A 14,804-nucleotide genomic window follows, 5' to 3' on the forward strand; every position below is an offset into this window, starting at 1 on the left:
CAGACACAGGTATGAAGTCTCTTAAGAAAAATACCTGCCCACCTCTCTTGTGATCAACACTTACTGATAGAAGATTCATAATTTCTTTCTTTCATACTAAATCCCTGCTGATCCTGAACTGTCAGTCAATAGCCAATCAAATAAAAAAACATGTCTAAAAGCAGAGACACATTAAAGCTAACGTTGAGCCCTCTACTGCCAGCCTGTTAGCAATGTAGCAGAGAACTCTTAAAGCATCATAATAAAATGATTTTATTTATACGCAAGAGAAATAAGTGCATTTTAACACATGTTATTATTAACAAAAAAAATCTATACATCTGCTAATGTTTACTGTCACTTGACACTTGTAGTGGAATGGCAGCCAGATGACATTTTTAGTATTAAGCAAGCTACACAATGGGTATTCCTGTGCCAAAGTGGTGTATGAGGAAACAGAGATGCTATTCAGTGCTAGCGCTGAGTGACTCATAAGACTGCAACCAGCCAGAAGATTTAAAGTATCTATGTTAAGCACTGAGGCTTCTCAGCTTAAAGAAAAAAAGCAATACTACTTTGGGTAGGGACTGTAATATAAAGTAATAAAAACCCAAGCAAACTACTTACCTGACTGTTACAAATACTTTCGTACTCATCCACAAGTTCAAAAATGGTCGTTGATGTATGTTTCAGGAAGGAATGCAGAAAGTCTGAGTACATGCTCATAGTAGCTAGAACAGATTCAAGAAGAAACACCCGTATTAGTCAACACAACAAAATCCCAGACTACAAAAAAATACATCTGATGACAAGGCATCTCATCTTTTGCAAATCTAAATGAAGACAATGATGATATGAACCTATTTATAACCCATGAAGTCAGACAAACTTATCAGCTAAAATAGTAAGACACACAGAAGCTACGAGTCAAGTCAAATAATTATAAAATTTTTGTTGTAAACCTGTCATCTGTAGAAGTTTTAACAACAAATTCATTTGCTTATCTCCACAAAACTAATCCAGTTTGCGTCTTAGATCACCAGAGCATCCCATTTGTGCCATCAGCTTCCACAGAAGACAAACTCTCAGAACACCAATAGCTTCAAGAGATTAACTTTCTGAACTCTTTAAACTAGACTGGTTTTGACAAAGAAGTGTCAGCAAATAACACAGAAAAAAACCCACCTTGTATATTTATATCCCACAAATAAAAATAGATCAATTATTATGAAAACTTCAGAATGTCTCACCAGCTTCCCCAGGATCATCCTCACGCAACAGTACAGCGCTCATAGTGACATCTTCTGTCATATTGGATGTGTCCAGATTTACAAATATGCCTGTCTGCTGAGGTGAGAGTGCCATTGTCCAGCTACTTTCATCCAACTAAATGCATAAGAACAACATAAGGAAAATAAATAGCAATCTCAAACTATTACAAGCCTACCTCCAAGCTTTTTCCTTCTATATGAACCGTATAAACAGAGCAATCCTAAACAACTAATAGTTAAATAACTGCCTTTAGATAAGGTGCAACTATGCCTTTAATAAACAGCTCCGAAAAGGTAAATCTTAATCTGGAAAAAGGAAATCATCATTTATTATTTTTTTTTCAGAAATAACTGAAGTAGAAGCTAATCTAATAAGACTGGTTACTTTACAACACCATGTATCACTTTTTCTCTTAAAACAAGTAAATCACTCTAAACTTTCATATTCAATTACGCTAAATGTTTACTTAGTATTTTGTCTTTCAAAGTAAAAAAAGAGTAACATTGACTAGGCTGTAAAGCAGCTGTGAAAAATTAAGCAATTTGAATCAGAACCATTTACCTGTCTTTCAGCCTTTTTGGTGAATTGCTTTGAATTTGTAAACAAGCAAAGTCAGGATTTTTGCAGTCACCAGCTGATGTTACAAGGACTAGCTTAACACACATGGTGTATTCCCTACCCATGGCAGAGGGGCTGGAACTAGATGATCTTTATGTTCCTTCCAACTCAAACCATTCTATGATTCTATGGTTCTATTTAGCAAGCCCTTTAAACCCTCTTATTCCTCACTGCATCATCTCAAAGAACACCACAGTAATAAATAATACTAGTTGCAAGCAGCAACAGTAGTACTAGCAAGCTTGTACCACCTAGTTTGTCATTGGTGCAAACAACACTGAAACACAGTAAACTTGTAGTTTCTTCTAAGTTTCACAGGAACAAAAGAGAAAAAGGTCCTCTAACCATCTTACCATTGACAGATTGCCAAAAAGTCCAGAAGTTGGTAGAATCAGAGGAGATTTCCCTCCTGTTCCCAGAAGGGCAGACACATCTGATTGCTTCATCGAACTTCGAGTCAGTGCAGTAACTGAAAGAGAAAGCGCCTTTTCTGAGAAAAAGTATTTAAGACCACTATGCTCTATCATAGAACAGAAATCATAGAATCATTTAGATTGGAAAAGACCTTTAAGATCATCAAGTTCAACTGTTAACCCAGGACTGCCAAGTCTACCACTAAACTAGGTTCTTAAGCACCACATCTACGCATTTTTAAAACACCTCCAGGGATGTGGATTCCACCACCTACCTGGGCAGCCTGTTCCAATGCTTGACCACCCTTTCAGTGAAGAAATTTTTCCTAATATCCAATCTAAACCTCCCCTGGCATAACTTGAGACCATCTCCTCTTGTCCTGTTGCTTGTTATCTGGGAGAAGACACCTACTCCACCTGCCTACAAACTTCCTTGTAGACAGCAATAAGGTCCCCGCTGAGCCTCCTCCTCTCCAGGCTAAATAACCCCAGTTCCCTCAGCCTTTCCTCGTAAAACTTGTGCTCCGGACCCTTCACCAGCTTCACTGCCCGTCTCTGGACATGCTCCAGCACCTCAATGTCTTTCTTGTAGTGAGGGGCCCAAAGCTGAACACGGTATTTGAGGTGCAGCCTCATCAGTGCCAAGTACAGGGGGACGATCACTGCCCTTGTCCCTTCTTTCCTCTAAGGAGGCCAAAGGAAATCTTACAACAGAGACTGAAGTATTTAGGAAACTCTGCTCTGTCACACAAGAAACAGGCAAACCAGCCTGATAGAGAAGTAACCTGCTTCTGTCCATTTTCATTCTTCTTCCATCAGATGGCTTTTACCAAACACACAAATGCCAATTATAAAAGAAAAACAAGTCTTAGGCCCAATGACACTTAGAAGGAAGGAGGTTAATTATCAATAATGGAACTTAATAATCTACACATCTAGTTATAAGTTATACAAACACCCTGTTAACCAAGCCTGAGTCATACTCAAGGCCTAGTTTTTCAAGTAGGGCATGCCCAAACTTAAAGACAAAGCCTACCTATTGTCATTTCAGTTCCTCATCAAATCCAGCAGCATTCCAGATAGAAGTCTGAAGCCAGGTTGAATGCGAGTGTGTATATGCACCAAATGTGTGACACACCTTTGGTTTAACTACAGCAGCAAATACACACCATGAGCATAAACAGCAATAAATCTCCAGTCACTCTTTCTTGGAAACTAGTCTCTGAACCCTTAAAGCAAACGGCAATCACAAGTCTGCTCTACCAAGCACTACATCTGCTCCAGATACTCCCACACATCACTGCAGTGGCTAATGTTCCAGGAATATCTGACCAATGTTAAAAACAGGGACGCTGCTTTGCAAGATGATAAATGCCACATCCTGTAACAACAGGGAGCTACAGCACAACAGACCTTCATACAGCCCAAAGACCACAGAATTTGCATCAAGACAACAGCTGCTTTGGTCCCCTTATCAATCACAAACAGCCTGCGAAGCATCTAAAAACATTGGTTGCATCAGGACAGTGATAGCCAAATCAGGAGCTGTGTCAACAGTGGTAAAGAGGGAAGGACACAGTCCCAACATTTTGTTAGCAAATTTGGAGACAGAAGTGCTTGTACGACCCTCAACAGCAGTTCTTGATAACAAGGCAACTTCAATCAGCATTGAGATCATTAATGGTTTCCTTTGGACTTGAGGACTGCTGGAATCAGAGGCATCAAAAATGTCCACACCAGCATATACAACCACAAAATAAAGAGCATGCCCTGGGTCTCCATCAGACTCCATGCAGTTTGGAAGCAGAAGATCAAATCCCTATGGCACTTCCCTGCCCAGTGCCTGAGGTAAACAGAACTTTCTTGCAGTGCTCCCAGTCCTGAAGATTGCCACGAGTATATCTTGTCAGATTGCTGACACCCCCAAATTATAAGGGGACAACATAATTGCAAACAGGTACAGGGACTCTAGAAGCCTTCGTATCAACAGGTAGATTTAGTTTTCCATGCATCAGTTTCACACAGATTGAGAAAACTGAAGAATGAAAGGTTTGTCCCAAGCTTTATGTCCTTGTATTAGCACATATCTTAAATCATCACTAATAAATTTCCCTTAAACTCTTCAGACATGAAAGGCATACTGAAGATCAAAGAGACAAATCAATTTTCAATCTGTAGAACTAGAATTACAGCTACTAACATTAACAGTTTGACTCTGAAGTTGCAGATCAAAGCACTTAAATTGTTGATGGGTCATCCTCCTCTACGGTACCAGAAACTAACTGCTATAACCCCCTCTACCCATATGATACAACACACTACAGGGTGGCAGAAAAGAACTATGTTGAATAGTTATCAAATACCCCCAAATCAACAATTAGGAACAACTGACATCAAAGGAAGCAAAAACCTTTTCCTCGGGAGAGGAGATAATGGATGCACTTCATAAGAACACTTTAAATGTTCCACTGTAGGAATAGGGCTGTACAACAGGAACAGAAACAGCAGTGGAAATGCTGATCTCTGTTTGTTGCAGAACCTTCAGACAGTTTGAAAGAGAAGTAGCTCTAGCCTATGTACCAGATGACACCTGTGACTCAAAATTTGATGATGCTGTGGCAGAGGTAAAACAGAAGAAAGCCATAATGCCAAGGAAAGATGCAGAGCTGTAACGAAGAAGTCTTTGGATTAAATAGTGCAGGAACATCAAATAGCAAACCTTTTTAAGGACTGCCTGTCCACTCATAATGCTGTTGCAGGGAAGTTTATTGTGAACCATAGCCACACATGTGGATGGCTGTCAGCTGTGTTTAGGGAAGTTTACAGAGAGAATCATTATTCAGAAACTAGCAAGTCTCCTTCTGAGGTCTGTTAAAAAACAGATGGTAGGTTTATAGAGTATATGCTGGCTAGTAACATCTCCTGATGTGGCATCTCTATGCTGACTGGCCATACAAATGAACTGCTGCTCAACACTAAACTTTCTTGATCAGAGTATTTTGCATCTGTAATCTCTAGTTTCACCTGACATCAACTCTCTATATGGTTTGGAGGCAGCTGCTCCAAAAGCGAACTGCATGGTACCTCTTACTGAAATTCTATACTGTTGAGCTTTCTGAAAAATAGACAAAACAGAAACTTCATAGTGACAAAATCATGGCAAGCTAACTTGCCATCACACACACTAACTGAAATCAAGACGCTAATTGAAATAAAGATCTTTGCTGAAGGCAGATAGGGGTCAACATGGTATACACATGTTACAATCTGAAGATAAAAGTGGCCAAGATCTATTTGATTTTGAAGAGCTATCTGATCATCACGGTATGACACACAATGCTCCTCTCTTAAAACAACTAACAGTTCACCCATCTCCAAGCAGTCCTTAAAAGAGGATGTGGAGCAGCAGAAGGTGCAACCATCCACCTGGAGCTTGACGGAAAACACACTGGCTAGATGATGACAAAAAAAGAGGAATCCCTATATGAATGCCAGAATGATAACAAAATAGAGACTACAGGAAGAGACTGAGTCAAGGAAAAGGGAGGTAAGTCTTGGTGATGACAATGAGACATAAGGAAAGGGCATGTTTCATTATTTCAGCCACAACCAGTGATGGAGGCTCTAAAAGCATTACAGACCTTTTCACAGTATGTTTAGTGTCAAGTCAACACTAAGAACAACCTGCAGTTTGACTGTGACAGCTGTCAATGCTGACACACAAGCAATTTGTGCTTGAGAAGGTGGCTGACACTAACATCATTTATCTTGCTGCTGGCCACCCAAACAGAAGGCACTAGGTATTACACTAAATGAGAAGCAGGGACTACACAGAAATTGCTAGGAACCCCGAGAAACCATGAAGAAACAGTCTCTCTGGAACTTCGTATCTTTGCAGCAGTGCCAGTATGGGAAGAACCCCCAACACACTCCTAATATGGGTCCACTGGTGCAGAACACACAGGGGCTGAGACTGGAAGGTTTCAGGGCAACCTGACCCCAGCCACCGTGTGCAGTACCACAGCCTTTCTGTGAGGTGTGCCATCTAATTTCTCTCCTGCTAGTGGAGAGGAAAATCATTTACCAATGCAACCAATAAATAAACCTGGTAGAAAGGTCAGCAACAGAATTAATCTGACACAAAAACAACAGAAAAAATATCTGAGGAGACACTATGTGACAGACATCTTGAAGAACTAAAAGCTACTGCAAAAACCAAAAGAACTGCAAAAAAAGGCAACACAACAAACTAGACTGCTGACTAGTAAGGCAAGAATCAGTTTCAACATGGTACTTGAGAGAAACTGAAATGATACTGGACATACTCTTGTGCCAAAAAAAGAAAATTAAGTTCAAATACCGTTTAAAAATTAAAGGCAAAAATCCATTGGTATTAATTAACAGCATAAATATGTAACATATGAACATGTATGCTGACTGCTACTAGGTGGGGTTTTTCCGTATTTATAAATGCATTTAACTTCAGAATCACCAACTAGTTGAGTGTATCACGCTTGCATGGCCAGGTTTTGGGGGGTGTGTGTGGGCAGGGCTACTGTAAGAAGCTGCCAGAAGCTTCCCCTATGTCTGCGTAGAGCCAATGCCAGCCAGCTCCAAGATGGAACCACCCCTGGCCAAGACTGAGCCCATCAGTGATGGTAGTAGCACCTCTGAATGAGATATTTAAGAAGGGGCGTGGGGTGGGGAATGTGCAAGGGCAACTGCAGCTGAAGAGAGAAGTGAGAATCTGGAGAGCAGCAACTCTGCAGACACCCAGGTCAGTGCAGGAGGGGGATGAGGTGCTGGATTCAGGTGCTGGAGCAGAGATTCCCCTGCAGGCTGTGGTGAAGCCCTTGGTGAGGCAGGCTGTGACCCTGCAGCCCATGGGGGTCCATGATGGTGGAAGATATCCACCTGCAGCCCATGGAGGACCCCATGCCAGAGCAGGTGGATGCCCAAAGGAGGTTGTGGCCTGCAGGAAGCCTGCGCCGGAGCAGGATCCTGGCAGGACCTGTGGCCCTGTGGAAAGAAGAGCTCACACTGGAGCAGGTTTGCTGGCAGGACTTGCGACCCCGTGGGGGACCCACGCTGGGGCAGTCTGTTCCTGAAGGGTTGCACCCCACAGAAGGGACCCATGCTGGAGCAGTTTGTGAAAAACTGTAGTCCGTGGGAAGGACTCCTGGTGGAGAATCTTGTGGAGACCTGTCTCCCATGGGAGGGATCCCAATGCTGGAGCAAGGGAAGAGTGTCAGGAGGAAGGAGCAGCAGAGACAACGTGTGATGAACTGACCACAACCCCCATTTCCTGTCCCTATGTGCTGCTTAGGGGAGGAGGTAGGGAAATCTGGAGTGAAGTTGAGCTCAGGAAGAACGGAAGGGTGGCAGGAAGGCGTTACCTTGTCCTGCTGAGGAGAGAAGTGATGGAGCAGCTTAGCAGGCAGCTGGCATCCAGTCAGGACCAACCCACCATGCTGAGGTTGGAAGGAACCTCTGGAGATCATCTGGTCCACCCCCCCTTCCCAAGGGAGTGTCAACTAGAAAAGGTTGCTCAGGACCTTGTCCAGGCAGCTTTGGTTATCTCCAAGGACGGAGATTCCACAGACCATCTGGGCAACCAGTTCTAGCATTCAATCACCCTTACAGTAAAAGCTTATTCTCACGTTTAAGCAGAATTCCCACTACGTCCTGTTGTGCCTACTGCCTCTTGTCTTTCCACTGGGCACCACCAAGAAGAGCTTGGCTGTCTTTTTACTCCCTCCCATCAGGTGTTTACATACATTAACAAGATCCCCCTGAGCCTTCTCTGTCTCAGGCTAAACAATCCAAGCCCTTTGCAGCCTCTCCCCATATGTCAGATACTCCAGTTCCCTAACCAACTTTGCAGTCCTTCACCGGACCCAGTACAGCGCATCTGCGTCTTTCTCCTTATGCATTGTTATCAATTATGAAGTCCAAGCATATCATTCTTTTAACTAAACACTAGAGAAAGAAAGTAGTCTTACCTGGCTGGCGAAGCAATGAACAAGGAGTTCGGGAAAGTAACTGTCCTCTGGGCGTCATGTTTCCAACAGTGTCATCCAGGGATGTAAGAACTGATTAATAAGCAAGTTAAGAAACACTCTCCTAAGCATGCTTTTGGCTCTATTCAAAACAATTGTCAATACTTGGAAAGGAAAAATATTTTGCGGTAGCTCAAATATTATGAAGATTACACATCTTTTCTTTCAGACTAAAGCAGAAAGTCTCATTCATAAGACTGAATTAGATCACAAAACATTTCAGCAGAAACTTAAAAGCTGAAGGGCTAAAAGGGACACTGCAATGTATGAGCACAACAGATCTGGGACTCCTCATAACCAGTCAGATCAAAAAAGAGTATTTTTGCCCCATAAGGAGCTGCTTTATGCTACATAAACAGTAAAAGAATACTATGCTACATAAAAATAAAAGAAAACCTGAGACTGAACACATTTTTTAAAAAAAGTTCTTTCTCTATTCCAGGGTGCTGATGACTAACAAAAAAAGTCTCTGTTGCTCTGCTTTGCTTTTTCTTGTCAGCAACTAGGTTCAGTGCTCTAGGTATGGTTTACTAAGAAGTAGTTGCATAAAAGTTTCAGTATCCTATGTTATATCAGTGTCCAAGAACACCACGATTCTTAAGGACAACATAACTAGGGCCAGTATCTCACTAGTTTTATCTTGCTTGCAAAAAACTGAAGGACAAACATATATACTGGATTCCTTTGCTATCATAACCAGAAAAATACAATTACATTAGCTGTCAAATTACATGGTATTTTCTTCTTATTGTAAATACGTGTGTGTGTGTGTGTAAATTCAGCGAGTATTTAAATCTACATCTGTGCGCTTCTATCCACAGTAACAGTAAGAGGAAGTTATACACACAATACCCTGATAATATAATACATGCAGAGCATAAACCCATAAAATTAAAGTACAATGGAGTGAAGAAAACTTCAATTTTTTTTTCAAAAACTCTGAGATCAAGTCAGCTATGGCTCACACAGTTCTCTGGGCTGACGTCAACCTGAGTTCATAAGCCCATGAAAAACTGTAAAACACTACACTATGCAAATGTGACTGCACAAGCTCAGAGAGTAGGCAATGCAATACCCTTGCAACCATATTTAACCCACAATCAAAGTAATTATCTAAATATAGTCATGAATTGCTGTACGAGCATTTCAACAATTTCTTGCCTTCCCTGAGTTCTACTGACTAATATGTTCTGAACCATCACTACAACAGCTTTGACATGGTTTGATATTACAATGTGGGGAAAAGGAAGGGAAAGAGAAATTCCATCCAGAGGAAATACTATTCTACAAAAAGGCAAAGAATTGCATCTTTTGGCTTATTCCGAAATTCTTCTGTAAAGGCTAAGAAGTGTCCCATGTTTTTGAAAACAGAGTATTTTTCTAATGAAACTCATCTGGATTTCCTAGTCACTCTTTCAGTCAGTCATTCATCTCTCTCCCTACTAGTTTTTTAGATACTGCAATCATAGTTTTGTTTTTGAAGTTTTTTCCTTCTTAAGGCATAAAAATACCATATAGAAAACAGACTACAGAAGGGAAAAATATGAGATAGTGCAATAGCAAAATTTTGACTGCAAACACCTCACAAATCAGGTAACAATTCCACGTTACATTTATACCTTCTTCACTTTAAATGAGTATAAAACAAAGAGCAACTTGCTGTGTATTAGAAAACTATTCTCAACATGCTCAAAATCAAAGCAGTAGTAAAACTACACACAGCTTGTGACCACTGCAAGCAACACTTAAAGAGAAGACAAATAGCCTTTACAGAAAAAGGATACTGGAAACTTTTTTCTGAGAGCTTTGCTTCCACCCAGGTCTGGCCACCTCTGCATCACAGGGGGATAACGGGTCTCCGAAACCATTTCTAGAGGAACAGCAACATAGACACAAAGTAAGCAAGTGAATCCAAGCAGAACATACAACAAGATTGTTTTGCTGCTTCAAGTAACTCCACAACTGGGAAACTCAAAGCGTAAGTCATCTCCAATTCTAGTACTGATGTCCAGTCTTCTCCACAGAACATCTAGTATCACTCATCAGCTTAGAAAAATCAGTTTGTCTGAAAACTCATGCTTTGTTCCTCCTATACAAGAGATATTTTCTTATTAAAACAAAAAAAGCAAGCTAGTAAGAGGTGCAACAGTATGAAATTTTGGACTGAATAATTCAATTGAAAGCATAACGTGATTTCACTATTTGATTTTTTTTCTTCAGAAACACAAAACCACCTCTGACCGAGAAAGTTCGCATGTCTTCCAGACGAGGAAAAAATCGTTAACAATTACTAAAAAGCAAAGGAGAAGCTACAGGTGGGCCGTGAAGGCCGCGGCTGAGCCTGCCCCGCAGGCCGGCCCGCACAGCACCCTGCCAAGGCCCGGCTCAGCGACTCCGGCCTAATAAACAACTCAAGTTTAATGTACAAACACGTCCCCAAAGGAATCACGCAGATTTAAAGCTCCCGGGTGACAGAAAAGCCTTCGACACCCCCCTCAAAAACTGCCCCTGCCTCGCCGCGTTCCGTAGCCCGCACCGCGTACACGCCGCTCCAGGGGGGCGCGTCACCCCACCTCACCCCGCGGGGGGACCACACCCCCCGGGAGGCCCCACCGGCACGGGCCGGCCCCCCACCCCGCGGCTCCCACCTCTCCATGGCGGCCGCGGGCCCGGCGCAGCCCGGGATCGAGCGTTCCCGCCTCCGCCAGTGCCGGCCCGCGGCCCGGAAGGAGAGGGGACAGCTTCCGCCCGCGCGCCGCGCATGCGCCGCAGGGGGCGGGGGAGCCGGGGGAGCCCGGGGGCGGGGGCGGGCCCCGGTGTTGAGGGGGGCGCCGGCTCCCCGCCCAGCCCGCGGCGCCTCTGCTCGCCGGTCCCCGGGCAGCAGCATCCTGCCTCCAGCGACAAAGCTTAAAACCACCCCGTTTTTAAAACCGCTGCGTGCGTTACCGCATCGCGCAGAGACGGACGAGCGATGCGTTTTCAGTGTTTCCTCAGGCGCTCCGCTCGAGCAGCCCGCCTCCCGGCCTGCGCGACGAGGAGTTTGTTTTCACCAGTGACAAACTTATGCCCGTTCCCCCCGGTGTAACCCGGACTGCTGGCCCCAGCGTTACGGGGCACACCGGCACCCAGCCCGGGGAGCGCTCCGCCCGGGCAGAGCGGTACCGAGTGCCGCCCCCTCCGCCACGCGGCCTGTGCGCGCTTTTTAACTGCAGGGAAACACTACTTTTAGCAGCACAAAGCGCTGCTACTGACCGTAGTTCATCCACTTGCGCTCTAGTACAAGGAAAACTGCCCAAACTGCGTTTTTCGTGTAGACAAGTTCCGAAATACGCTTGCAAGTCTCGGGTGTATTTGGGGCTACAGCTACAAGGGGGTGCTTCGAGGAAATAAAGCATTTAAATTCCGCATGCAAAGGCATAGGTCTGAGAACAGCTACAAAATGCCTCAGAACTGCGAGACGTTGCCTCAAGTCCCACAGCTTGCTTAAGATGACAAAATGCTGTGGCAGCCGAGCCTGGCGCCTCTGGGAGGCTGCTGGAGAGCCCAGCCTGGGGCAGCTGTGCCAGGGACAGCGGAGGGGCCCGCTGAAGGTCGGGTACGCAAGAACACAAGCAAGCAGAAGACCCTTAGACAGTAGATTAGTCATTCAGGAAATTTAGTTTGGGATGTAAAAAAAATGAAGTTGTCCTTCTATCATGGAGGCTATTCATGAAAGCACAAGCGAAGGTAACAGCCTTCATTATGGCAGAAAACTAAAAGAATATTAAAGGAACTATTGTATCCTAAGTCACTATAACATATTTAATAGAATTTACCTCTTGACCTAGCCTCACAAAAAAGCATAGCACTATTGTCTCTGTAGCGCAGTGGGAAATTCAAGGAGACTAACGCACAAAATAGTATCTGGTTCAATTCTTCACCGGCAGCTCACACTCTTGGGCTAGCCCTTTCTCAGGGCAGAAGTGTAGACAAATGAGAGATGCAATGACACCAGAGAAAACGCTTCCTTTGCATGCTGCCTAAAGTTTATTCAGAGTAACAACAGATGAGAACAAAGCAAAAGAAATAAGGCTGAAGAGAAATTAAGAAGGCAGCATGCATGCTTTAAAACTACCCAGCCAACCAAACCTGTAATAGAATACACAAGATCTGTGGCCCTTGAGAGAACTTGTCTCAGTGTAGATACAGCCTTTTTAAGTGCACGGTGGGGAAGCATTTTAGAGGCTTCAAGTTAGCTCTGCTAAGGAGACAAGGAAGGTGGGTGGAACAGGACAGGGCAAAAACCTGGAGGTGTTTTCAGACTAGTGTTTTTTGTCTAGCATCCTACTTCATATTTATCTAAAACAAAGGAAAGGAAAAAAAGAAAAAACTGAATATCTTATGCAAGCATCTTGCATTTCCAAGTAGAAGGGGATGTAAATTTTTCAGTGATATGAAGGACTCTGAATTTAATTTTTAATCAAAGACTATAAATCCATCTTAAGTTTCGCATATTTGCATCAACAGTAATCCTAACTGCAGCCATGTTGTCAGAATATCACAAGGGGTAGTAATACTCCATACTTAGAGGCAGGACGAGCAAAGCCAACTCAGCAGCTACCACAACTAACACAGAAACACGGCATATTTATCGCCAATGCCCAAGATTCCTCTGCTCCCTACCAGCTTTCTATGAAGTTAGTGGGGTTTACAGAGTATACTAGGTTAAAGTTCAGGATATACTAGATTAAAATAAAACAAGTAAACTAACTCAAAACTCCAATTACCCTTTACAAAATGTTTTAATATAGACAACTCACAAATCAAATAAATTGCCCTGATGCATTGCTAAGCTGTATAATGACATCTGCACATACAAAACTGTAGCCTTAATTCAGAACTATCAAAAGCAAGAGCACAACAAAGTTCTTGTGCAATCTGCAATAGCATCACAACTGCATTCAGAACAAAGAAAACCTTGACACTGACACTATACCTTGCCTTTTTGAAAGAGAAGGAAGAAAGCTCATAGTTTATCCCACATTTTTGTAGTTGAAACACATTCCTGGAAGTGTGCAATTTCTCACTTCTAAAAATGAAAATGTAAGGAAAGTTTGTTGTTTTTTCTTTTTAAATTAAATACTCAAAAATTTACCTACAGCATTTATGTGCTTGCTTAGTATTAAAATACCTGTGTTGACACTCAAATTAACGTTTGCTGGGGGTTTTATCCTAAACAAATTGATTCCTATGCCTACTCCTATTGAGAAAGCTAAGCTAAACCCCCCTTTTTATTAGAAATGAGAGACACATTTGTAACTGTCATTTTATTTGTGTCTGAAAATCATGACAGTAGTGCCAAGGGCTTTTGTTGTGTTGGGCATGTTACAAGCAGTAAACCCAGTTTATGAGAGCTGTGATTTCACATGCAGATTTTTGTACTTACTAGAGGAGTGAAGATACTGCCTCTTCCCTGCTAGCTTTAGAAGTGTAAGGTAAAAATGCAACATGGTATCAAAAGGTAAAGTATACTGATGAAAGAAGGGATAATTTCTACTCTAATTTCACTCATTATCCCCAGATTACAGAAATGTCGCCTCCCTTCAAGTTTACACTTGCCAAAAGATATTACATGAATTAATTAGAAATTACAATAGCTTTCAAATGAAGTAGTTCACTCCAGCCACAACCTCAAAGAAAAAACAAACATAAAATCCCGGTGGCAGTGAACTTTTTCTTAAAAAATGAAACTGTAGAGTTTGTTATTCATCAGAACTAATACTTTTTGAGGCTGAAGTAAGTACAGTGGAATTACGAAGACATTCCTTTCTCCATTCACAAATCTCTCCCTAAAGAACATCTCATTGAAGACAGGAAGCCACTCTCTACTCGATCATTCAAAATTCAAAAAAATGAATGGTTTTGGAGGTTATTTTTAAAAAAACATAACACCTACCCCACCCTCCAGACAGAAAAAAAGAAGGAAAATTCACATTTATATGTTGTTTGAAGCCCAGGTATTGCAACACTGAGGACAAAATCAAGACTACAACATTAGTTCCAGACTAAGAATGTAAAGTTTGCAACAAATATATCATTCCAAAGTTTACTTTACAGAAAGGAGAAGTTAAATTAGGTTCTATGAATCTCCAAGTTGTTCATAAACTTTTCAAGGAACGGTGTAAGGTGCTTGAGACAGAAATAAGAACCTAATTTGGTTAAGAGCCCTGCTTCTCTTATGCTACATGCAACTGCACTTCGTTACATATTTGAGCAACTTTTTTTTTTGCTTTTATTCTCCTGTCCATACACAGACAAAATAAAAGCTATAAATTGAAGTATAGCTTAATGCTCTTGGGACAGCAGTTTGCAACTGGACAAAGAGTTTTCTGTCTATGCTGATGCTTAGCTGCATCTCCATTTTACAATTCAAGGAGTGCTACTGACAGCTGTATATAAACTACTATTTTTGATCATTCAAATT

At 42.3% G+C, this 14,804-nt stretch overlaps 1 protein-coding gene across 1 annotated transcript in view; it reads right to left on the reverse strand.

The window, feature by feature from the left end:
* Positions 1-11,095, reverse strand: part of NUP107 (nucleoporin 107) — a 32,058-nt gene extending 20,963 nt beyond the window's left edge. The window contains exons 1-6 of the mRNA XM_037389237.1: positions 10,990-11,095; positions 10,126-10,211; positions 8,285-8,374; positions 2,223-2,338; positions 1,230-1,365; positions 607-710 (exon numbers count right to left, since the gene is read on the reverse strand). Coding sequence (XP_037245134.1) covers positions 607-710; positions 1,230-1,365; positions 2,223-2,338; positions 8,285-8,374; positions 10,126-10,211; positions 10,990-10,997 — 540 coding nt within the window. The 5' untranslated portion in view covers positions 10,998-11,095. The remainder of the gene's footprint in view (positions 1-606; positions 711-1,229; positions 1,366-2,222; positions 2,339-8,284; positions 8,375-10,125; positions 10,212-10,989) is intronic.
* Between the last annotated feature and the right edge of the window lie 3,709 nt (positions 11,096-14,804).

This window comes from Falco rusticolus, chromosome 5, assembly GCF_015220075.1.
Source record: "Falco rusticolus isolate bFalRus1 chromosome 5, bFalRus1.pri, whole genome shotgun sequence".
In the NCBI taxonomy this organism is placed as follows: Eukaryota; Metazoa; Chordata; class Aves; order Falconiformes; family Falconidae; genus Falco; species Falco rusticolus.